The 26416-nt window shown below is 34.1% G+C and overlaps 2 protein-coding genes across 2 annotated transcripts; one reads left to right on the top strand and one right to left on the bottom strand.

Annotated features, from left to right (window-relative positions):
* Positions 1–8742: 8742 nt before the first annotated feature.
* Positions 8743–10387, top strand: LOC132184852 (uncharacterized). The gene is made up of 2 exons (XM_059598629.2): positions 8743–10233; positions 10321–10387. The coding sequence occupies exon 1, from the start codon at positions 9224–9226 to the stop codon at positions 9953–9955; it is 732 nt and encodes a 243-aa protein (XP_059454612.2). The 5' UTR covers positions 8743–9223; the 3' UTR covers positions 9956–10233; positions 10321–10387.
* Positions 10388–11503: 1116 nt separating this feature from the next.
* Positions 11504–23857, bottom strand: BTS (zinc finger protein-like protein). The gene is made up of 14 exons (XM_059597363.2): positions 23388–23857; positions 21860–22069; positions 18930–19124; positions 18475–18842; positions 16502–16730; positions 16144–16312; positions 14361–15608; positions 14009–14180; positions 13581–13802; positions 13369–13506; positions 12665–12899; positions 12480–12539; positions 12185–12256; positions 11504–12103 (listed from the first exon to the last, which is right to left on the bottom strand). The coding sequence occupies exons 1-14, from the start codon at positions 23664–23666 to the stop codon at positions 11963–11965; spliced, it is 3738 nt and encodes a 1245-aa protein (XP_059453346.1). The 5' UTR covers positions 23667–23857; the 3' UTR covers positions 11504–11962.
* Between the last annotated feature and the right edge of the window lie 2559 nt (positions 23858–26416).

Below are 26416 nucleotides of genomic sequence, written 5' to 3'. Positions count from 1 at the left end.
GGACATTATTACAATTAAAAGTTTGAGAGGAACATTGTCAAGTAAGTGATAGTTTGAGGGGGGTTTGTGGACTTTTCCCAAAAAAAAAAAAAAAAACAGCTCACAGGACATTAATTAATTAGTCTGACGTGGTCTGCTAGTAATTAATTAGATAGTAAGTAGACTAAGCAGATATTTGAAATCATATGAAAACCTATGGTCCTAATTATCGAAATTGAAAACTTAAAAAGCTAAATTGAAATTGCATGAAAACCTATGACCTAAATTTGAATTTTTTTTTTTTTTTTCCTTATATTAATGAAGTATTGATGGATCAGTATCTTGACCTTTTATTTTAATAGAGAGGTGAAGATTTAAGTAACCTTACATTATGGAGTTCCTTAGAAAATCGATGATCATATTCTCTAAATCTTTATTTAAAAAAGAAACCAACCTCTTTATATATATATATGACATAATTTATGAAGGTACCAGTGGACACATCTAATAGCCATTGATTACAGGCAATCTACGAGTCAAACTCACAAGATAGGTGACAACTTAACACTTAGTTTGCACTCTTTTATTATGAAGAAAAGTCTTCTCAGATTAAAAGACTTGATATATGCAAGAAAATATTATATATGCATATATAGCAGATAAAGAGTAAGAAGAGAATAGATTAAGGGTTCAAGTCTTCAAGATGTTTTCTTTTTCTTTGCTTATTCTGTTTGTGGATTTGTTGGAGTTCGGTCTATTTAGGTGTGCATTTGAGAAGTCTAAAAGTGTGTTTAACATTCAAGAAGTCCGTATATTAAAAAAAAAAAAAAAAAAAAGGTACACGTTTGGTAAAAAAAAATTGAAAGCGTTTTTTAAGGTAAAAAAAAAAACTTAAAAATGAAGCTTTTGACAAAAACGTTTTTTGACTTAAAAGCTGTATTTCTAAAAAAACAATCTCAAACAAGCTCTTGTACAAAAAGCAATTCTCTCTTTCCCTCAAATTTTTGTTGAACATTTTCTTTTCCTTTTGGTAAGTATAAAGGGGCTCCAAAACAACAACTCAATCAGTTTAGGCTCCAAAATGTCACAATCTTGATTAAATGTGAAAAAACAAAGTCGTAAAGCTCCTAATGACACAACTTTGCTTGTCTTGAAGTTCAATCACGTAGATAAATCAAATATCAATCATGAATGATATTTTAATTTATGAGGAGACCCACAGAATTTCACTAGGCATAAATTTTGTTTTTTTATTTTTTGTTTGGCCAATGGCCAGTGCTATCCAGCTCCCTGATCATCATACTCATGTAGATGGTTAGGGTTTATGCTTTAAAAGCTAATTTATTTTATCTGACATTTTAATTTATTAAAAAAAAAAATTGTTTATTTGTTGAATTATTTCGAATATTGGGCATGTTAGTATGTATGTGCATATTATTTTGTATATAAGGAGTCCTTTTTTATTTATTTTTTAATCATTCTCATTAAATCTAAATAAAAATGAATATTCTTTATCACTTTGTTCTTGACAAGAGACTTGGATACATTCTTGAAGAATGTATTCACACAATGCTACATGTGATCGCCCAATGCATGGAGATGTTGGCCGTAAAAATATCTCATTCATAGATACATCAAAGTAACTTATACTTTACATTTGAGTTCACATTCTTCTTAGAATTTAGAGCAACCATTATAAGTCTCTATGCACGTACAACATTCTTTAAGGCAATGTTTAAAAGAATGATGACTTACGTGGTCTGTTTGGTGCATGGCACTACCTTGCTCATACACCAACATATCAACCCGAAGTCCACATGCTTTTCCTGATCAAGACAAATCGTTAGATTGATATGTTATGGTTTAGATGAAATGCCCAGTTCCATTTACGACCACGAACTTAGGACATTTACATGTATATAATAGGACAATATACAATCACATATATATTCCATGCAATATATGTGTGTGTGTGTGTGTGTGTGTGGTCGATTAAAAATGATAATTTTGAAAAACTCTTTTTAACACAAATTATGAAACAATTGTACATGTATGCATATGTGATATGTATGTATATTTTAGAGAAGTTTTAATTTTTAATTAGTTAAAAATATTTAAGAAGTAAGGTGTTTGTAAATTAGCGATTATTTTAAAATAATTACCATGTATTTAAGCGAGGTATAACACATTTGCTCAAAAGGCTAACTCGAATACTCTTTAGAACTGGCTTGGAAGTGGCTGAACTACGCCCATGGGCGTAGTTCAGTCACCCCCAAATAGCCAAATGAGGGTGGCCGAGCCACTCCAAAGTAGTGAAGGGGTGGTTTCGGCCATTTGGGGATGGTTTTAACTACTCCAAGCTTGCCATAAGGGTCGAGCCACCCCTAAATTTTTTCATCTTGTTTTGTTTTGTTTTGTCTTTTTAACACTTTATTCCCCCGGGTCATTTTTGGAAGTTTAAAGGCTAAAAGTCACGTGCGACACGCCTAACTTAATTTTCATCCAAACAGACACAAAAACCTTAACGAACGGGCTAAATTGTTGCATTTTGTGGGGTTTGAGTGTCACTTTGTAAAATTTGGGGACTAAAATACCACAATGGTGATACTTTTGGGGGAAGGAGGGCTAAAGAGTATTTTCCCATAGAATTTATAACATCAAGTTTTAGAATAGGGAGCCAAACATATTTAATCTAGGTCAATCAGGGATTTTAAAGAGGAAGTTAGAGACCAAATATGAGAGAACAGGAAAAAAAAATAAAAAAATAAAAAAAAAATAAAAAAATAATAGGGCTTAGATCTTATCATATTACTTTGCTTTCCTATTTTTCTTAAGGAATTTGCTATAATTTAAAGATTTTGACATGTCATGTGCCAATTGAATGTTAATGCAGTAAAGTTGGCTAGCCGCCTCTCTCTCTCTCTCTCTCTCTCTTTTAAATATTATTTTTAAATTTTTTATTTGTAGTATATTTGTAATTTTAAGTAACTGTATCATGTGGTACATATAATTGTCACATGATGTGTCAAATGACAGTTAATTAATTGGACAGTAAATTGATAGAAGGACCTATATGAAATCATATGATAACCTACCGACTTAACTTTTAATATTAAAAACTTAGAGACTAAATTAAAATTGCATGAAAATATTAGGATTAAATTTGATTTTTCTCTTATATTAATGAAGTGTAATGATGGAACAACATCTTGACCGTTTAATTTAAAAGAGTGGTGAAGATTTAAGTAACCTTATATTATGGAGTTCTTTAGGAACTCGACGATCATGGTGTTATTGGTGTCTAAAATATTTATTTAAAAAGGATCCAACCCAACTTCTTTATGAAGTCATAATAACTTTATATCACAATGAAATTGTTTTTTCAAGAGTAACATTAGGGGTAGAATAAGGGCTTGTTTGGCAAAAGACTCCAGAAGTCCTATTTTTTTTTTTAAAAAATAATAATAATAATAAAAAAAAACCTACAAAACAAATTTTTTTATTATTCTATACAAAAAATTTAAAACTTTTATTTACTTTATATCACTTTAGTCACCTCCAAACTAAAAACCCATTATACATATTCATTACCGAACAAGGCCTAAGTATGCTAACATTAAGTTATAAATTGACATAGTTTTTTTTTTTTTATGAAGGTAGCAATCTTTATTTAAATAATTGGTTGCATACAATTCATCTATGAGTCAAACCCACGAGAAAGGTGACTTGACAACTTCGCAGTCACTTTAGTTTGTCAGTCTTCTCATTTTCTCGATACAAAATAAACCACATGGAGACATTGTCAATGCAAAGAAAAGATTATAAGCAGATAAAGATAGAGGGATATAAAAATAAATTGGAGAGATAAGAAGATATATAGTTGAAGGGTTCAAGATTTTTGCTCAAAATACATATTTTATTGGCAAAAAGTCTATGAGATCAATTTCTAGATTCTTCTTTTTCTTTTTCTTTTTCTTTGAATATGCTATTTGTGATTTGCTGGACTTATTATACAAGAAACAATTCTCTTTTGCCCTCAAATCTTCCATCCATACGACTATGAAATGACTTTGTCTCTCAAGTCTCATGGGTAAACGGTTCCTATAAAGGATGTTGCAGCCATGTTGGTGAGGGTAAGAATGTCTTATGCTTAATTTTTGTACCGATCGACGCACTCCTTATCATTTTTGTTGAGTAATGTTACAGGTATCATTTTTATCTTCTCAAAAGTGATGTAATTTTTAAAATTATGATTGAATTTTGGTCAAATAATTATTTTAAAAGTTACATTAATTTTAAGAGGTATAAGTCATAGAAATAGCGTTACTCCAATTTTTTTTTTTTTTTTGGTTAAACTTTTTCTTTTCCTTTTGGTAAGTATAAAGGGGCCAAATCATCTGATCAAAAACAAAATCTCAATCAGTTTGGGCTCCAAAATGTCACAAACTTGATTATATGTGAAAAGACAAAGTCAAGAAGCTCAAAGCTTCTTCTGATAACCTTATTCCGAACCTCTCACCCACCTCCAAGCTCCCAACAACAAAGTCTCCAAAACTAATAAAGACAGTCGCACCGATGGTTTTATCAATGAATATTTTGTCAGGATAAGAAAAATTATTTGATCTAAAAGGTTATATTATTTTTTAATGTTTCAAGGTGTCTGCTTCTTATTGTTAAATTACCAATTCCAAAAGCTTAAACTGATAGGAAGAAGTAAATTTAATCATTTAATCATTAAATTACCAATTATCCTAAAAGCTTAAGTTGATAGGAAGAAATAAATTTAATCATTTAACTATTACTTTAACACTTATTAAAGGGTACAAAACACTCAGTTTACACTATGACCCGATTGAAATTATTCTTATTTTAATTTTATCACCAATTTAGATTTCCGGGTAATGAGGAGACAGAAATAATTTCACAAAGATTAATTAATTTATTTATTTTTCATAGCTTGGCTAATGGCTAGTGCAAACCAGCCCCCTAATCATGCTAGAGGAGTCAAATGTCTACTATATTGTCCACTAGATTAATTATTTGTTTTGGATATTTAAAAAGAGAAGGTGGATTAATTCCTTTTTAGGTAAACCCAATATAAATCTAGATTAATTATTCAATAATATATGTCATATAATATCTAGCCTGATTATCCCAACAATAAAAAAAGGGGCCCAATTGAGAAACAGACATACCATCAATCTTGAACCTACCCCGAAATTATGCAGCCATAGAATGAAGTACTTTTTTTATGTGCAAGTATCACAACCATCAGAGCAAGAAAGGTTGTAATTATCATGATTCTCTCATGATCCCTCCATTAATTGTTACCAAATACCCATGGGAGGAGTGCATGCTGACCATTTCTTAAATTATGGTTGGCGGGTTCTTTCATATGACGCAACATGAGATAGCTTAATTAAGGTTAAACCTGTCGTTGAATATGTTACCATTTTCCTTAACTTGCTTTACCCAATTTGAATTTAAAATATGATTGTTTTGATTGACTTTTTGAAATTATTGTTTAGGAAAAAAAATAATATAGAATTGATGTTTTTCATCTAGAGAAACTTTTTATTGTATTTAACAAGGGTGAGCTTAATAAAAAAAATTAAAAAAACATAAATAAAAGAAAAGAAAAAAATAGGGTGAGCTACTGAGCTTTGACACCAAAAAACCTCCGTTTTTTTTTTTTTTTTAATTGCAATGGCAGGTGGGAAAGACCAACTGTACCTATAGTAATACATGCTCGCTGGAAGTTACACAGGAAGGGCCTAGACAGTGAAAATTGCACGCACTTTCTCAAATCCGATTGAGCTTAGCTTAACTCAATCACATTAGAACATTCATAGGACTTAAAACGACTAATACTAATAAAATTAAATATTCATATTTCGAGAGTCAAACTCTCATAAGGAGAGATCATTAACTTATGAACAAAGGTTACTATTATCATTTTTTTTTTTTTTTCTAATTGAATAAGAAAAAAAGGTTACAATGGATTACTATTATCATTTAACAATTGAAATAATGAAGATTTATTAGATTTTTGGTAACCACTTCTTCAAATTCCATTTACTGTTTTTTTATTTCTAATTCTCTCTCTCTCTCTCTCTCTCTCCAATTGAATTCTTGCATAAGCATATCATAATCCAACGACTAGTCTATAATAAACTATGGGGGGAATTATACTCACTCCCTTAATTCATTGCTCATTTTGTAACGTCCCTCCCAATTTTTAATTTGGTTAATGTGCCCGGCATATCTTACATTGGAGTTGCAATATCTCATTTTTGTTCTAAAAAGACAAAAATGCCATAAAATATATTAAAAAGAACAAAAAAAGTACAAAAAATAAAAAATAAAAAATTAGATTTTTTAATGAAAAAAAAAAAAAAAAACTAACCCATAACATGGCCGTGTGTTTTACTCAAGACCCATGAATACGCCATGGGTCACTAGACCCACGACTCGGTTGTGAGTCAACTAGTAATCCACGACGTGGTCGTGAGCCTAGTGGCTAAGGGCATAGCCGTGGGTTTATAGTTTAGTTTAGTTTTTTCTTTTTCAGATTTTTAGAGGTATTTTTCCTTTTTGAAATAAAATGAAGACATTGTAACACTAATGATAAATCGGTAAGATGCATTAATTAAATCAAAAGATTGAAAGAATATTGTTAAAAAATAATATATTGATGGGATAAATATGGTTTTCCCAAATGGACACAAATTTCCTCTAAATTGTTTTGGAGGAAATTTCTTTCAACCTACTCCAATAAGAATAACAATGTCATGATTAAAATAAAAAAAATAAAAAAATTAGAAAAAAAAGTGACAAGTATCATTCAACATTTTTTTGTTTCTAAAAAATTAAGAGATATGATAGGGGCTCAACTGAACTCCATCTAAGACCTAACTTTTACTTGTGTGGCATAAGGACAGAGTTTTCCTCCATACTAGGTTGGAGAAACTTCCTCCAATTCAGTCCATAAAAATGACATTTGTCCCTTTTTTGATAACACGCGAGATGCATATGAGAGTTGTGTCGCATCAAGTTCAGAATTAAAATTTCAAAAAAGAGACAAAAATTAAAACATATGTTCACAAAAGTTGGGTGTTAGATGTGCTCAATTGAACCTCTATCATATCTCAAAAATTAATGTTTGGGTTTCTAAATTAGTGGAATGACAATAAATTACTATTAACATATTAAAGAAAACATATAAGAGATAGCACTTATTACTTATTAGATTAAGTTGAATGAAATTTTCATCAAATCAATTTGGAAGAAGTTTCCGTCATTTCCAAATCTAGTGTTTTGATATATTTTACTATTCTAAGCTAAAAGTCGTTTAATATAGAAAGGGGTGATGTGAGTTGCCAGCTAATCCATTAGCTTTGATCACGTGAACGCAAAGGCCTGCTGGGGGAACTATCTAATCGGTTGTCATTGTGTTGTAATCTAAATTTATATGAGGTTGATTAGGTACCATAATTACGCATTAACATGGTCAAATCAGTCCCCAAGAGGTAATTTATTCGGCTGAAACCACGCGTAATAAAGTGGAGGTCATTAGTTCGAATCCCTCTCCCCCTTTTTGTGTGGACATATCAAAAAAAAACCTAAGGTCAAATCAGGTCTCATTAGGCTTTGGAACAACCTTAAACTTTTCTCAAAATCATGTGAGCCAATACTGACTAATTTAGAATCTATTTGAGATTGCGTTGAAAAATAGAGCTTTAAAAAGCGCTCCATTTTCAAGTTCCTTTCAAAACACAGTTTTGGGTTTTTGTAGAATAAAAACGTGATGCCGGGTAAAATTAAGATTGTTCTGTCAATGTATGATAGCAGCAGAAACTAAGAATTGAAGATTAAAAAAAATGAATTCAGAAAGAGAGAAAATAATAAATAGGAAAAACAAAGACCATAATTGCCTCCAAATAAGCAAACAGATAAATAACTCTGAAAGACTGAAATTTAATTGATACTTCAAAACTTAATTGAAAAATAACAAAAACAAGATTTTTTTTTTTTTTTTAGGTTCCTCCTGATTTAACAAGAAAATAGAAAACCAATTCTAATTGAAAAAGGAAATCATAATGAGAAGGAAAAATTAAATCCTTCTCGAAAACTAATGTATAAATAATAAATCCACATTAATGTTGTTCTCCTACATCAAAAAGTCCAAAAAAAGTATATTTTTTAAATTTTTTTATCAAACGAATCCATTTTTACTCGACACAGCTTTTTAAATACTAAAATCATTCTTTTAACTTTCAAGAAAATCATTTCATAAACAGTTTTTTAAGTTTTTTTTTTTTTAATCAAAATGACTCAGTTTTAGTTAATACAGCTTTTAAGTATTAAAAACAATTTTTTTAACTCCTTAACATAATTCATAAAAATTTAAAAAAGGAAAAAAAAAAAAAAAAAAAAAAAAAAAGGAAAAGAAAAGTAGACGTGGTAAAAGGAGCACCTCAACCGGTGGTTGAGAGAGTAGCTAGAAAAGTCAATATTTTGTTGATCCTAAAAAAAAGTTGCTCAAGCAGTCACATTCCTTCAGAACTATATATTGAATTTGTCATCCTCATCTTTTTCATTTATTATTATTATTTTTTTGTTATTACTTTTTCTTTTTCCCTTTTTTTTTTCTAGTTTTTCTTTGCCTTTTGAATGACGGTAACCCCTTGAATATTTTTCACGTTATCCTCTCTCTCTCTCTCTCTCTCTCTCTCTCTCTCTCTCTCTTTGGCCTTATTTTTCAGCTTTCTTGCTACCTCTAAATCATGTTCCCAAAAAGCTCAAACCACATATATTTCTCTCATAACTTTGCCTTTGATTTGTTCTCAAATCCTTTTATATTTCTGTCTCCATTTCATGTCTCTCCTATTATTCCCTTTGTTTCTTTCCTTATACATTAACAGACAACAACTATAAGCCTGCCTCTGCCTCCATTGCCAGAGAAGAAGAACACTCAATTTTTCTCCCCAAGTCCCTCAATCATCCTTGAAACTTGGGAAAAGCTGCCTTCTTTGTCTTATTTATTATTGAGATTCAAACATTTCTTTCCACCTCCTTTTTTGACCACTTCCAAGTCCAAGCCTATAATTTTCTAGGCTTTAATGTTCCTCTTAGGCCTGATGTTTGAATCTTCTGCCCCCTATTACTGATGATCATATTAATCTTTTTCTCTTCCTAGAATTTCTACCATTTTTCCTTGTCTTAATTTCCTTGGTGGATTGATATGTGCTCAGAAACAAGTCCTCCTAGAATATCTTTCTCCCATGATCTTGGCCACCCACAAATTTTGCCAATCCAAAACAAGGTGAATCGAACAGATCACTCCTTGCTTTTGGACCCAGATTCTGATTTTGAGTTCTGCTTTAGCAGCGGCAGCTTCGAGCATGAATCTTGTTCAGCAGACGAGCTTTTCTGCAATGGCATGCTTCTTCCAAAGGAAATCCATAGCTGTGAACCTCTGCCTATTGCTCTGCTTCCTCCTCCTCTTCCTGAGAAATCAAAGAAAGATTTACGCATGAAAGAAGAAGTCATGGCTATAAAATCAGATTTGGAGCAGAAACATCCATCCAAGTCTTTCTGGGGCTTCAGGAGAAGTACTAGTCTCAACATTTCTGACAGTAAGAGAAGCTTGTTATGCTCATTGCCTCTTTTGTCTCGAAGCAATTCAACTGGTTTACCAATGGCGAAGGATGTTCAAAACAAGCAAAATTCACAGAAAAGAGCATCTGTTTTTATGTCAAGATCATCATCATCTTCATCTTCTTCTGCTTCATCTGCTCCTGCAATGCAGCAAAAACCTCCATTGAAGAAGAATTATGGAGGGTCTCTCCATGGTGCTCGGATTAGCCCTGTGTTGAATATTGTACCACCTTCTTACATTTCCAAAAGAACTGAAAATCTCTTTGGTTTGGGGTCTTTCTTACGTGACAGGAAAGATAAAAAGAGCAAGAATTAATGATTTTACTTGCTTTTTTCATGGACCAAATTATTAGATTTTCGTTTGTATGTAAAAAGATGTAGTTTTGGATTTTGGATTTATGCTTTTTGCTTGAATCATGTCAATGAACATGGAAACAATTATAAAGGGTGAAGTATATTATTGAGCTTTAGAAGATAGATATCCAAGAGAAGCTAATTATTGAATATCTTAAAACTCATATGATGAGGAAAAGAGATAAAGTGGATGGATTCATGCATATGAAAATGTCACAAGCTCAAGGGACACAACAACAGGTACCCTTCTCTCATGCTTGTCTTATTCTTCTTCTCTTTTTGATTTTTCTTTATGCTATAATGTACATATAATTTTGAAATTGGCAGTTACTCTATGAAAGATAGATACCTATACTTCTACTGTAAGATTCAGACAAATGGAGCTTGAATCATGGGGCTAGGTTTGAAAAAACAAATCTTTGTTGAAATACCTTTTCTTTCTGGAAGCTCGTTTGCAATTGCTTTTTAGGACAAAAATAAAACTATTAACAAACAACTCAGCATACGACACTCAAACATATTTTTTCACCTTTATGTCATATCACAACAAAAAAACAAAAATCACGAGCGTTGTGAGCTACTTTAACTGATCAAATGGTGAACTTTTATTTCTTGGGTTTGTTTTGAATCTTTCAAATAGGGTCAGGCTTAAGGATTGGACTAGATACCTTTCCCCATGATGTCCAAATATTGTGGGGTCTGGTATAGTGGTATCACTGGTATGGACCCCTACCCATTTTGTTAACAGAAAGAAAAGAATAAAAAGATACAAAGAGCGGATAGGATGATTTATATTTATTAGCTACTAGCAAAAGAGGAATAAGGCATATATATATATATATATATATATATATATATATATGTATATATATATAACTTTTCTGTAATAATAAGAGCAAATATTTTTTAAAAAAAAACTTCTATTTTATTTCTTGGCCAAATACTAAAAATAAAAAATAAAAAAGTTTTTTTATTAGTTATTTATTTATTTATTATGTAGCTGAAATCACCTCGAAGCCCTTACCAATCCAGCCGGATGGCCACCCCTTAGGCCAGTTGAAGGTGGTTTCAGTCACCCTCATTTGGCTGATTGGGGATGGCCAAACTACCCACAATCTAGGCAAATGGGGTGGCCATTTGGAGGTGGTTTCGACCACCCCCAATCCACAAAATGTGGCCTATTATTATTATTATTATTTTGGTTTATTTAATTGGGGGCATTTTTGAAATTCCTCCAAAAAAAAAATGTGGCAATATACGAAAGTTCAGACAAGTGAGCCATTTTCGGTCAAATTAGACAAGCATGACTAACAAATGGATCACATTATGAATTTTTAATACTTTGTTAAAGTACATTAGCAATTTTTAAATATTGGAAGTCAAATTGAAAATAATTTAAGATAGTAAAGTGTAACTTTGGACTGAACAAAAAAAAAAAAAAAAAAAAAAAAAAATTGCAATACGTTTTGGATATCTTTCACTGCTATCTTGATACATCATGGACTGCATGGATCTACAATTAACCTTGTTTGCATCCAATCGGGTTCGACATTGAAAGCACCCTATATATGCTTTTGAAGTTTATTCCGACTTGGTATCTAAATTCGTAACAATAGAATTACAGAACACAAAGAAATATGTAAAAAGAATGAAAAAAATTACGGTCTAGTTGAAAATTCTACCGCAACATGAAAGAGCGCACGCACGTAGCAGCATGCTCTTATGGCTTCTCGTAATGTTCAATTCTGAACATACGCATATAAACCACAGGAAGTAGATCTTTAAGCTGATTCTGTAAATGTGTAGTGTTCCACTGTTCGTCGGACATAAAAATGGCCGGTGTCCGGGTTGGGGGAAAATTGGATTGTCTATACAAGTTTTTTTCTTTTCTTTTTCTGTCCGGAGAATACAAGTATTTACAAACTAAAATATGTATAAATATTTTCTCAAAGAAAAAGAAAACCTCTCGTTATTGTGCTGTGGAGCAGTTGGCATTTGACGTCTGAGTCCTGATCACCCTGGTGTTATATGACCCACATAATCCACACTTATGATACAACCAGTGGAAGCGTGAAACGCCCTTTCGATCACAGTCATTGCAAAGTATATCCTGGATTGCCATACGAACATTAGTAAGGACAAAAACAGTGTAAAACCAGTTTCAATTTAACAATTCTTTGGCACGAGGTACCTGACAACGATCGACATATTCTTCCGGAAGCTCCTCGGCAGCCAACAATGCGTCGAGCATGCCAAAGTAAACCTGAGTTTTGCATTTTGGACAAAACAAGAAATGAGTAAATGGCAAAGCTCAGAAAAAGTAACTGGAACCAATTCTATTAAGTATAGGAACTTCATTCAATGTCATTTTCCCCAAGTAATGAAAAGGCTGCCGATTTTAGCACCATCTCCAAGGATTAGTAAATTGTTTAGCATAATGGAAACTCTGACCAAGCAGTAAATGAAAGGAGAAAAAGTTGTATTACCGCCATATCTCCTAAAGATTTGCTGCAAATTGGACAGGTGTAGTGACTGCAAGTGTATGCCTGAGAGAACAAAACAAGGTTGGAGATTAGATTCAACTACCATTCTCTGATTCCTTTTAAAAGGAAAGATATATAAGATTAAAAGGTAAACGACATATGCAGAACACAAGCATGAAAGAGGAGACCTGAAAGCAAGCTGAATGCATGTAATGGCCACAAGGTAGAGCTCTGACGGTTGCACTTGATGTGAATAAGAAATCACAGCAGATAGGGCAGTTTGTTTCTAAGCCTTTCTCTAGGCACTTGTGGTTCACTACATTTATTCCCAGGCAACAATTGCAGGTCATACAATGAAAAAAATCAACGCCAAGACCTCTCCCAAGACGGCATAAATTGCAAAATGGGCAGTGATATACAGTCCTAAAGCAAGGAAAATACCGATGATAAGTCAGTGCTTCTGCATAAGCATCAAGTGTATTGAGCACCAAAAAAAAAACCAAGGCAAGGTCTGAGAAATGAAACTACAAAGGTTTTTTACAAAAGCTTAATTATTCATTGGCGGTATTGATGTGAACAATGTAATCCCAAACTTTTCAAGTAAGATAAAAACAATGTTACAATTATTTGTCTTCAACTTTATAAGCTCTTTGGTTGTACAGGGCATTTTTATTAGTGTTTATAACCATAAAAACGAAGAAAGACGAGTGAAAGTGTAAACAAAGAAACAATTCTTTTTAACAGTATCCAGAAATCTATCTTAACCTTTCATCAAAGTAAAAAAACCGAGAAAAGGAGAATAGAAAATATCTACGGTACTTTATTGCCACCAAATTTATTGAGTTTGATAATTAATAAAAACATTTAAAATTTTCAATAAGAACTCGTGTACCTTTCATCATCAAAAAATTTACAGATATTGCAATAATACTTTGCCATCGAAAATCCATTGCATGAAGGTGTCATGCATATTGGCCCAACCGCTTGAGTGGTCAGGCAACGCATACACATCATTTCTGATGTTGCTTTCCTGCAATTATAAAATAGAACATTAGAGATACAATATCCCAACATGGAATTTGACCAATGATATCAGAAAGTTACCTGTCCATTGAATGATCGCTCACATTGTCATGGCAAAATCTACATGCAAACAACTTGCCACAACAAGCAGCAAGGAGTTTGCAGTTTCTTTTATAGTGTTCACACCCAAACACTTGTTTCTCAGGATCTTGAAATGATGGTGTGCGTTCCACTAAATCTTCACCATTAGAAGCTTCCCCAGCTACTGATTTAGGAAACTTCTGCTGAGTCGCGATCCAGCGACTAAAACAAGAAGGTAGTAATTAAGAATTTATGACTCATGACAAAGAGATGAAGCACTTTAAGATGACATAATCTGGTATTTATATCAGACTGAAGGTAGATAAAAGCATTTTTGAGAGTCTCCACTGGATTATTATCTTTTGCTTTTTTTGTTTTTTGTTTTTTTGTTTGGGTAAGCAAAGTAGATTATTATCATCAGAACTAACCTAGTCATAAGATTCTGTACAAGATATGCCCTTCTCCTTGGATCGAGAGTTGAGTCTCGATAAACCTTTCTGATTTCAGACTCAAGCTCATTTTGATTCATACGGAAAATATCCTTCCAACCAGGCTTGAACATCTGATCACTATGATCCAAGCTTTCTTGATATTCCATACCTAGAAGAAAAAACATTGAACTCAGTTGAACCTACTCCACCAGACAGAATTTGCACATAACACGTGCAAAGTGTAAAACATGAACAACAATAGGATATATAAAACATGACAGGCTACTAAGGCAACTAAATTTATTTATTGTAACCCTGTGCAGTACTCCAGCAGCACAAAAATAATAACCTTTTTGAGAGATGCTAGTTTCTGATGTTTCAGTCTCTGAAGTTGACACTGGACTTCCTTTCCAACATTCATTAAGCCATTCATTGAACATTGTGTTTTTGGTTGCCTGTTTCCATGTGTCCATCATTTTGTTTTGTTCATCCTGAGTAAGTGCAGAAGTTACCCATGGTAACATAGATTGCAGCACTTCAGCACCCGTAGTCCCAATTATGCGGCCCACTATTTTGTCTTGTTCCTCCACAGAGAAATGTCTGCCAAACAATGGCCACAGCTCAAGTTCTTCCCTGAAGATATGCTGGTCCAATGTCACTCTTACTGATTTGCACATTCCTTGAAGCTTAGTAGCTAGCTCATTGTATTTTTTAGCAGAATCACTATCACAGGCAGAAGAAAATCCAACGTTACTTCCAGTTAAATACCCTCTCGTATGGGCCTTCTGCATGCTTTCAAGAAGGTGTGAAAGCTCAGAAAGAACAGAAGATATATCTTCAAAAAGTTTTTCTTCCTGCTTATGGTCCAATGTGTACGAGTGGCTCACATTATGAAGTGTCTCTTTTGATTCTAACGCTGGAAACACTATGTCATCCTCAGCATTACTATGAGCTCTATATAATCCCCACAGCAGACGAAATCTTCCAATGAACTGTCGAAGGAATGCCTCATCACAGTCACTAAGCTTTCCAGATTCAACATCTAAATACTCCAAGTCTTTGCTTATGGCTTTATGAAATTTAAATATGGTATCAATTGGTCGTTCTGCACATCCAATATCAGAAGAGCTATTATCTGTTTCCCAGACAAAAAGACTGGAGTCAATAGATGGGGCAGAAGAGCTGAAAGACAAGGAACGCAAAGACTTAGCAGTAGCAAGAGAATTCAACCCCAGATTATTACTGTTTACTCCTAAACCAGGGACACAACAAGGTCGATCAGTACAACATGGTTTCTGGGCATCTATAGTCTCTGAAGGGTCAGGGGCATTGCTACCCTTGCAAGACACTGAGACATGTCTTTTGAACGGCCTTTTGGTTTCACCTGCTTCAGCTGATTCTGTGCTGTGACTGCTGTCTCTAGTAGACAATGTGGAAGCACGTGCACAGATTGATCTACCAAAATTTTCTTCAATATCAGTAAAACTTTTAGCAGGGCAGCAACCAGTTGCATTTGGAGACAAGCAAAAACCCTGGTTACGAGCCTTGCACGCCCAACCAGAAAAGAGTGTTACCAGAGCCATATCTGAATTGGGAGCTGAATCAAAAAACAATTGTCAGATTTAAAATATGTAAAAAGTATATTTGGTGAATATTATGGGAAAACTTCACTTACTCCCCATGATGTTTCAATGTTTTTGCAATCATACAAAAACTTTGCAATGTCACCCCTCCCGTCAAGATTTAGGGTTAAATTAATAGGTGAAATGTCTCTTATACTTCTGCTAAATTTATAAAATTATAAATTACCCTAATCAAATAATTAATTTTTTTGAAAAAAAAAAAAAAATAGCCATGGCCAAGCTCGGCCATGAGTAACCATGCGTATTTTCAAATTTTTTACTTTTTTAACATGGATATTTTGGGAATTTCTAAGTTGTCCATTAGGATTTAACTAAAAATCCTAACGAATTGATGACATTGCAAATAGTTTAAGCTTGGCAACCCAGCATTGCAAATTTTTATACTTTGGAGGTATTATTGCAAAAACATTGAAACATCAGGAAAAGTAAGTGAAGTTTTTGCTTTAATTATCTTCCTCAAAGCAACTATAGAGGAAATGGATGTAGAACCTGCTAATTGCATGTTTTCAAGGAATTTCCTTGCTTCATCTTCAGTCAATGATCCTACCAGCCATGGCAAGACACGCTCAATCAATTTCAAGGGCATCATGCACAAGCTTTGATACAAAAGTTCCCGCTGTCTTTTAAAGCTAAAGTGCTTTCGAGCAAGTGGAAGAACCTAGAATATGCAGGTTACTTAGCAGGTATCTTAAGGAATCAATGGGGATGTTTGATATTATACATTTCTAGTCATGTAACCTAATTATACCATGCAGCAAGAAAGTATGGCTTCAGATACTGCTTTTATTTAATAGATACAGATGGTGAAACCCCCCAGAACAGATTATTGCATCAACAAGGAACTGACCTGAACTTCCTCATTGTAGAAGTGCCGCTTTATAGTTTCCATGATATGATCAGCATGTGAGCACAATTTTCCATAAAACTCAGCAGCTGAAGTAGAGGTTTCTCCTGCACTTTGTATACTTTCAATTAAATACCTAAACTCATTGAACTGGCTTTCTTCTTCCGCATGCTCCTGGAAAAACGAAAATCCTCCATCCACAGCAGGAAATATGACCTTGTCCTCAGCAATACTGCAACCAGATGAGAATCAACAGACCAGATGAGAATACAACAGATGAAGAAGAGAGGGTATATAATTTGTGATAGCAGTGCCAATTATTAATGAGTAAGCTACACTTTGCCCCCTTGAACTACGACCACTTGCAGCAGAAGCTATGCTCAAGCAGTCCCCTCTTATCTTACACCAGGCCCACTCTCCCACCATGACACTGTAGCACCAACACTGCAGCCATTGGATCATCCTTTGGTGTTGATCACATACAATGGTGCCCCAATGGCCCTATGGGAGCATACTGTACATTAACAAACCTTCCCAGCTTCAGCACACAGCCCATTCTCATCGTCATGCTCAGCATCATGGTCCTACCACCAATCCTCTCCCAACCCCCACCCCCCTTCTCTCTCTCTCTCTCCCCCCTAAGAGCACATGGTGATGATGCTAATGTGCATCCCTGCCCCCTCCTAACTTCTGCTTCAGCCCCTCCTAGTTCATCACTGAGGTGCTCCTTCAAAACATCCCTCAACAAATAGTCATGGAAGCCGCTATCAACGCACATATCATCCACAACATCCTCAGCTTCAGCCCTCCCCCAAAGTCCACATCACCAGTCTGCAGGAGCCTGCATCAGCGGCAACGTTCAGATTACATGGAACTCGAAGATCTCACAGCTCCTAAGTTTCTCATGAACTTGAATCTCCACTTGACAACACATGTTTTTCTCCAACATAAGATCAATGGCTCTCGCTTACAAGATCAAAGACTACCAAGAGTGGCAGGCTCACTGTCTTTCAGTTCCGGAGTTGGCTCTGGATTTGGATAGGTGTTTCAATACCAATAGCAACTCCATTGGGGTAATTTGGTCATTTCACCACTCCAACTTTATATTGGGGACATTGCAACGGTCTTTCTAATTAGGGGCCCAATCGAAACAATGTTAAGCAAAAAGGGTAGTTCAAGAGAACAAAGTGCAGTTTACTCATCGTTAATCTTTCAATGTTTGACACAATTCAAACAAAGAAATAGGAAAAAGACAAAAAAGTTGAGAAAAGTAGGACCCTTTTTAGTTTTCATGATTCATCTAAATGAGTCAGACCACTTGTCAATCAAAGTACTAAAAGACTTCTTCTACAGACCTTCTGGGGTGTTAAAAATTACAACATCAAAGGTACTGGATCATCCTTTAAATGGAATCAGGGGTTTGACCATGTCTCTTTTATTCTTGTCCCTACATTGTCATCTTTGCAGATGACGCTTCCTTTGTACATTTTTTTCCCTTCTCTCTTTCTTGTTTTTTGAATGGGAAGAGAAAAGTTAAGTAGCAGCTAGAACTAAAGTGTTCCTTATAAACATTTCTCCTCAAGTTTTCCTATAGCAGCTGGAAGCATAAACAATTCTTTATGTCTTTGTACGTTTGAATAATTTGAAGATTTTCATGCATGGGAATATGAGAAAGGAAACTTTGATTTAAAATGCCAATGAATTATACCAGCACAGTCAACATCCCATGAGGAGGAAAAAAAGCGGGGTAAAAACAAAAAACCAAAGGCCCAAGAGTAACCACAGCAAGGAACCTTTCAATATTTGTAAACGCAAAACCCCCCCCACCCCCCCCAAAAAAAAAAAAAAAAAAAAAAAAGCACAAGAGGTAAAAAGGCCCCCAAAAGGTGAAGGAAGGTTTCCAATACATTGAATAACTTAAATTCAAGTAAAATAAAGTTACTCTGGTAGCTACATAATAAACAATATGTGAATACCTGTGAAAGATGCAAACTTCAGCTATAAATTGCAACCTCTCATTGAAAGCCGAAAAATTAGTGAAATCTCCAGAAATTTGCATCTTCCTAGCTTCCTGGGCTATCTCATTCAACTCTCTTTTAATAGCATTATGCCAGAGCAATATTTCATCTATTGGATGTGTTCCTGAGGTCTCTGGAACATCAGTAACTGACTCTATATATGGCCTTTTCCCCATTCTGGTGAACTCACATGCACAATTTATTTTCTCTGTCTGAATAGTTAATGTACTTGCGCTAGAACTTACACAGCATCGGAGCTGAGGATTGTCTACAGAACTTTCAACTGTTTTAGCACTACATCTGCCTTCCATCCAAGTAAAAATCACCTTCAACAGACGAGAGCTGTCATCAGTGACATGTACCCAGCAAATCACATTCGGAATTATTTCAATGCTCTAAAACTGAAACTCTACCTCTTGAAGAAGCTTTTCTGCTGGGACTATCTCTCTTAAGCACTTCCGCAGGTCTTGACATTCATCAGGTGAAATGGAGTTTGAAAGCCATGGGAGGAACTTTGCCATCATATTCACTGGAATGCTGCACAAGAACTGCCAGACCAAAGATGCCTGCTCTTCAAGCGAAAACTTTTCAATAAGCAAGGGGAAGACCTGGCATAATCAAAGAGAAATAGATTAAAACCTTCTTCTTCTTTTTATCCACGATATCAAGAACAGCAAAAAGAGCAAAGAAAAATTATCTAGGTAAAGGGATATGACTCAAAAGTTCAAATAGTTAACATAAAGTTTACATTAATATCGGTAAGAAAGTATTCTCAGCCCCAAGACTTCAATACATGGTAAATTACTTCTTATCCCAAAAACTTAAACTGATAGAAAATTGTGAATTTAATCACTTAATTAATATTCTAACACTTTCTCTCACGTAAAGGGCTCAAACTTCTCTCAACAAGTGAGAACTGACATTTGGGTTATTTAACTGAACTTGAGGATAAATTGTGAAGCCAGGGTTTAAACCTAGAACATTTGCTTAGATACCATGTTAAATCACTAATTATTCCAAAAAACTTAAATTGATCGGAAATTGTAAATTTAATTCTAATTACTATTCTAAAAATACTTGGGGAAAACAATTATTATCATGTCTTGACAATATTGATGCATAGACTCGGTCTTCAGACACCTTCAACATTATTCAAACCTGCAATGAAGCAAGTGACACATTAAGGACATGGCAGCAAATCTTTATCTCCATAGACATCACCACTCTCTACTTTTTTTGTTGGTTCTCTCTGCTTTTCTTTTTTCCTCTCCATAGATTCTATGTTAAAACTTCATTCCTTTTTTAGTGTCCCCCAACCCCCCATCAGTTGGATCTCTTTTGAATACTTATTGTGTATTGTGCCACTACCCCTTACATCACGTTCAACAAATTTTCTTATCCCAAAAGAAAACAAAAAGAGAAAAAAAAAAATTCCTCCACATATTGCATCTCTCGATATCAAACACACACACATAATGACTAATTTTTTAATTTATAAAATTTACAGGGACCATTTTATTGAGAAAATAGTCATTTATGGCAATTTATGATGCTTTCCAAGGGGTTCAATTTTGCTAAAGTCTGAATCCTATCCTGCAGAGACAGCTACAACATTGAAATTCGTTGCAGTATCACAAATTCAATCACAAGTGTACATGGATACGTTTGCTAAGTACGTTTGGTACTTAGTCTTCCAAAATCCAAATTCTATTAACCAGACATTGCAAAGCGGAGTCAGCAAAATGAGAAGTTTTAAGTTGGCTCTAGACATTTGCCATGGCATTTTGCTGCCGGTTAGGGGTGGAGGCTACCACCAACAAAGGCCCACTAACGAGATATTGCAAACTGGAGACCGCAAAATGTGTTTGTGTTTTTTACAAAAAAAATATGATTCTTATTAATGCCCCAAAGAAAGTAAGCTCTCAACAATGATAATAAGTAGGTTAGAAACATCAGACACAGACATAGAAAGTAATATTCGAGTACCAAAATCATTCTTAAAACATAAAAAATAACTTACGGTGGTTCATTTTTTCTCGTTTCAGACAAACAGATCTTATGCCCTTTACATACATGGCATGCAGCTGACAATCTAATGGAATGCATGTGAACCACCAGTAAGAGAATGGCTGGACACCAACACTTTCAATCCTTAGATTCATAAAAATAAAATAAAAATAAACACCTAAATATTACTTGCTCCACACACAGCTCTTGAATTTTTTTTTTCTTTTTTCTTTTTCTTTTTTGCTGGAAGAGATGCTGAAAATTATCACATACAGATTGCAGTTGACAGTAAATCAACATGTGTTTGGGCATTGTACCCCAATTGGATACTTACAGACAAACTAATGCATGTGAGCCATCAGTAAGACAGGTGAAAAAGAAAATTCTTTGAAATATTATGGTGGACCACCAACATTCTTTGTCATTGCATTTACTAGTTGGTCCGTTTTACTTATTGAATTATGTTTACATGACTACATGTTCCCCACTTCCCCATCTATGCTCTAAGACGGATTGCATATACCTGCATGCCTATTCTAACTACCCAACTGAGACCAATGTAGCTGGTAGAATATCCTCATTTATGCCCCCATAATCCTTTCAAGATGGTCAACTAAAAGAACACATGAATAAAAATCCCTTCCCAGAGCATCATATTAGTTTTTGTTTGGATAGATCTTAATAACTAACATTAAAATAAAAGAACCACTACAGATGCATACCCTAGCAGTTCTTACCTAGATAATAGTAGCGCTTTTTTGTGTTTTTTTTTCTTGTGTGCCAAATCAAGTCCAAATGATGAGAACTGAGAGTTATTCAAAACTTTGGGTCATCCATAAGATTTCACGAACGACCACAAGAAAAACAGAGGTGCAAAGTTGAGTGGAATATAACACTTGAAAAATAAAATAGGAAATAAGAGCCAAAGCAGCATTGTTCACAAAGTAAAACATTTAAATCAGGATAAAAGTAACTATGCTGGATTTCTAGCACTAGAGCATAAGTAAGACTACTGGACACTATTATTTAATCACCAATCAAGAATGCAACACAATTGGATCTAAAAGAACAGCTATTATAAATATAAGTCTCAATTAATCAAGATAATACATTAATTATGCTATTTTACTATCATTTCTGATTAACTATATTACAAATTTTAGTATTTCCTAGAATTTAATTGTACTTGGTTGTTAGAAAATATACCGTTTCCTGCTTTTAAAAACAGTTTTTCATCTCAAGGAAGGTCCAATCTCATTACTAGTTAAAAAAAGTGGCTCGATTAACAGTCTGAATACACAAATGAGAATCCAAAAAGAAGCAAATGAAGCTGTACCTGCTCCTCTTCCTTAGCCATGTGTTGGCTAACTGATGTCTGTAGGACTCCTGTACAGGAAGCTAACTCCCTTGGAAAATTTTCATCGTTCTGTTTAGTAGAATTTAGCAGCTCAAATAGGTGATCAAAAAGATTGCTTTCACCCTTGTGTTCAAGAGAATACGTTTGTGCTACATTCTTCACACGTATATCAAGAGCTGGGAAGATTACCTGCAGTTTCAGGATCTCATGCTGTCACTACTTCTATTATAGCAGAACAGAAGATAGAGACAAAGTGGCATCATGAAAATGCTGCTTCAGGGAATTAGTGTAGACTCACTCCCGAAAACAACAAGCAAGTGGTTGGTGAAATTTTAGATTTTATGAATCAGATCTTACAGTCTTAGATGTCCCCCACCGCAACTTGTATGCCATAAAAATTTCATGTTTCAATAGGGAAATTCAGATAGGAAATTTCACACTGTACAATCATAAATCAATACTTCAATAGCATGAGCTTTATTTGCATTTTGTATGATGATTTTGTTACACTCACCTTCCTATCAATGTTTGCATACGATAATTTAAATCCCAAAAATTAATATAATGTATCTACATGTCAGCATATCAATCACTAAGATTGTCTAAAAAAAAAATGCATGAATGTATCTGAAAACAATACAACCAAAAAGTTTATGTTACTACCTACTTAACAGGATAAACCAAAAAGATTGTCCCGTAAGATTATGAATAATAATCTTGTATATTTAATTATGTTTTGTCATTCTCCATCCAAGAACGATGGAAGGCATCTTTAGAATGTTCTGGGCTCACAAGATATCCTGCACGAGAATATATTAAAGGAAAAAGAAGTACGAGAAAACTTCATACATACACTTGAAGCCTCCATAGAATAATCAGGAAATCTTTTCTGATATTTTAATGATTCAGCAAGCATCACCTTTTCTTAGAATCTATTAATCAAAGTGTACGAGATGCAAAGTGAATATAAATAAAAATAAATAAAAAAAAAATGAAAATATGTTCTGGTTTTAAATAAATAATTAAACACAAAATGTATTGAAAGACCTTAGAAAAAAAAAAAAAAATAGTTGAAGAACAGCAATAAAATTTAAACATTTTCTTTTTTCACTCTTTCTTTCTTTTCTCCGCAATTATACTGTCATACATAGATTTACAAAAGCAAACCAAAAAAAGCTTCTGCAGAGAGACAGCTTATTCTATGATAGCGTTAAAGAATCTAAATTTTGATAATGTCTAGCCTAAAGTTGGCATTGCAGTACAATTTCCTGCACACACATATATCAAAAATAGAGGATTACTTCAGTAAAAATAACTTATATCATTTATATAGAAAATACTCATTTTAAAAAGCAAGAACCTTTTTTTTTTTTTTTTTTTTTTTTAAGAATCATATCCGTAAATCAAAAAATTGCAACCTTATACCGAATCCAAAAATTCCATTTCTCTCCTCCACTTTCTGAGCAAATAAACATAAGATATACAAAAGGAATCAAAGAAAATGTACCTCGTCTTCGGCATTGGAGTGATGCTTGTAAATCAAACGCAGAAAATGGTAGCTCTCGAGCAGCGACCGGATATCGCTGCGGTTCCCCGTGGCGAAGGCCATGGCGGATCGGTGAAGCGCGTCGAGCTCATTGCGAATCGCTTTGTGAAAGAACAAGAAAATCAGAATCGGCGACTTCGTCTCCAAGCCACTCAAACAAGCTTTCGATGAAGAAGACGAAGAAGAATCGACCTTGTTCACTGAATTCGGCAGTACCGCCACTCCCCCCGGCGTCGCCATCTCTCCGTATCTTTCTCTCTCTCTCTCTCTCAAGCTTCCTAGGAAACTCTTGAAACTTTCTCGGGAAATTTCTCTCTTTCGCTTTCAATTTCTCTCTCTAAAAGTATGGATTTGTCTCTCTCTCTCTCTCTCTATATCTATAATCTATCTCTACATGAGGCCGTTTAACGGAGACGAGAAGTGGGAGAAAAGGTTTGGTCAGACCGATAAGGGCGAGGGAACGAAGGGGGGGGATTTTTATAGTGACTCGATGCCACGTTGGCGTACGGATGACACGTCGGATATTACCGTCAGGCTGTCAGCGATGAATGATCACGTGAGGGGAAGCTTCGGGGCACGCGGATGCGTACGTGTGGAGCGTGGTAAAAGGCCGTGCAGCTCTTGTACGATCAATTTACTTTTACAGTGCCCGAGCAAAGGAGTTTCACCAAAATAGCAAAACATTGGAGAAGAAAAGAAAAAGGTTGAGGGGAGAGAAATGATAAAAATATTTTACTTTTGTTACTTTATACCTAGGGAATTTTATTTCTTTTAAAATAACAATAGTAACAAATTATTTTTATTTTTATGTTATATTATGAAAATAAAAATAGACTACAAAATACACCAAGAGGGTGATGAATAGGTGTTTAACAAAAATAATGCGGAATAAAAATAAGAAGCATGCAACAAATAATCATCAAAATATGTAAAGCAGTAAATCACCTTTTAAAAATCTCTCTAAAAGTAAAATCTCTTTAAGGCAACCAAACCCAAGAAATCATCAAAAGAAAATCCAAATTACCAACACAGTAACACTTACAACCCTTTGTAACTCCAAGGCTATGTATGTAAAATCAACAAGCTTCCTGCTTGTATTCTTAGTTCGACAATCTTCTTGAAGTAATTATCTTTTACCAAATCCTTCGATAGACTTTTTATCATGGATAAACAAATTAGCTTCTCAAACACAGCAACACTCTAAGAGAAAATAGCTTTGAAGCACTAAATAGTGATAATCCTCTCTTAACACAATATGAAAATTTGCCTCTGAGTTGCTTGAAAAAATCGTGCTCTATATAGTCCTATATAGGCACTAGGAATTAAATTTCCTTGCTAAAGTATGAAACCTTATTATGAAAAATCGATAGTAGAGTTTAGACGGCTAATGGCCACGTTCAAACGGTCATAAGGTTTTATAAAAGTCTAAGCTGAAGTTGAAAAACCCTAATGCGACAACAGACAGCTTCCGTTCGGAAAGACTATCATACCCATTAAAACGCGGCTAGGTTAAACTTCTTCTTTAACATATCTCGTCTAAACCCTCAGCGAACGGCCTTACAAACAGAGCTCTTGGCTTTTAATACTAGATGCTGCACGTTCAAATGAACTACGAACGGTCTTGCAATCAGAGCTACAAATGGGAAAAGAATACACTTTTGGACATCGAATTAGCCAAACTAAAACCTAACCTATTAGAAGCCTTTTTCAAACAAAAAAAACAAAAAACATTATTTAATGCAACTCAACACTGTTGGAGGGGGACGAGGGGGGTTATCGCCACCCAAAAATTTGCAAAATCTCCCGTACCCTTCTTAGAACTTAAAAGTATATAATTTTAAGAAAATCCCTATAACCCTTCTAAAATTTAAAAAGCCCTTGATCTCCAAAATTTGAGAAAAAAAATATATTTAGATTTTTAAAATAAAATAAAAGTTCTTTGCTAACAAATTTTAAGGATTTGGCTTAAATGCTATTAAAAAAACACTACAGCAATAAGGGTGTAAAAAAATACCGGATAACCGGAGAACTAGTTTTGAAACCGGTTGGAAAAAACGGGTAATCAAGTACCCTAGTTCCGGTTTCGATTTTTGGCACTTAGTTATAACTGGGTACCAAATATATATATATATATATATATATATATATATATATATATATATATATATATATATATATATATATATTTTTTGCTTTTGTTTTTACTTTAGGTTTATATTTGCTTTTGAATTTTGATTTAGGGTGTTTATATTTGTTTGCTTGTTTTAGAGCCCCTCGTTAGTCGTTACAACCCTATGTCACTCTGCCTCCTCTCGATTTCTCCTTCTCTCTCTAACTTGTTCAATCCCTCTCTTAATCTCTCAGCTTCTGCGTTAAAGAGAATGAAAGAAGCAATAAATAAGGATAAGAAAGAATGAATGAGATGGTGAAGACACACTAAGCAAGAGGAAAAAAAAAATGGAGAAGATGAAAACCATGGGGGTGAAACAAGGGGTAGAGAAAAAAGAAAAAGAAGAAGAAAAGAGGAGGAAGTGGAGAGCAAAAATAAGCCCAAAATACAAAATTTAAAAAAAAAACTAGTTACCCAGCCCGGATAACCGAGTACAAACTAGAACCGACCAGTTATACGGTTAATCGGGAACCGGTTACCCAATTCCAGTTCCCGTTTTTTACCAATAACTGAGACTGGATTGACACCCCTAACAACATATGTACTATAAATTTTTCAGCGGTCTAGATTTAAGCTCACAATACTCTCTCTTTCTCATAGAACAATTAGAATTAAATCTAGATAATTGAAAATGAAACGTGGCCTCTTTCTCTCTCAAAGATCCCCGAATAAAACTTTTGAACATTACTTTAAGGTATGAAAGTTTAGCATTTAAAAAAAACGATAAATTTGTCATTTTCCTAACTTTATAAAATTGTATTCAAAGAGTTGAACTTGTGGAAGGTAGGGATTAGGGAACAGGACCTGAATAAAAAAAATT

The sequence above is a fragment of the Corylus avellana genome, chromosome 7, assembly GCF_965113065.1.
Source record: "Corylus avellana chromosome 7, dhCorAvel1.hap1.2, whole genome shotgun sequence".
NCBI lineage: Eukaryota > Viridiplantae > Streptophyta > Magnoliopsida > Fagales > Betulaceae > Corylus > Corylus avellana.
This window is presented reverse-complemented; position numbering and strand designations above follow the sequence as displayed.

Bases quoted from the DNA above. Each gene is read 5' to 3' on its own strand.
- LOC132184852 (XM_059598629.2), top strand. From the start codon at position 9,224: ATGTGCTCAGAAACAAGTCCTCCTAGAATATCTTTCTCCCATGATCTT.
- BTS (XM_059597363.2), bottom strand. From the start codon at position 23,666: ATGGCGACGCCGGGGGGAGTGGCGGTACTGCCGAATTCAGTGAACAAG. The intron at 15,609-16,143 runs GTTCTACATCCA...TTTTTGATTCAG, and splicing joins TGAAAACATGCAATTAGCAG to CTCCCAATTCAGATATGGCT. The intron at 13,803-14,008 runs GTTAGTTCTGAT...TTCTTGTTTTAG, and splicing joins GTACAGAATCTTATGACTAG to TCGCTGGATCGCGACTCAGC.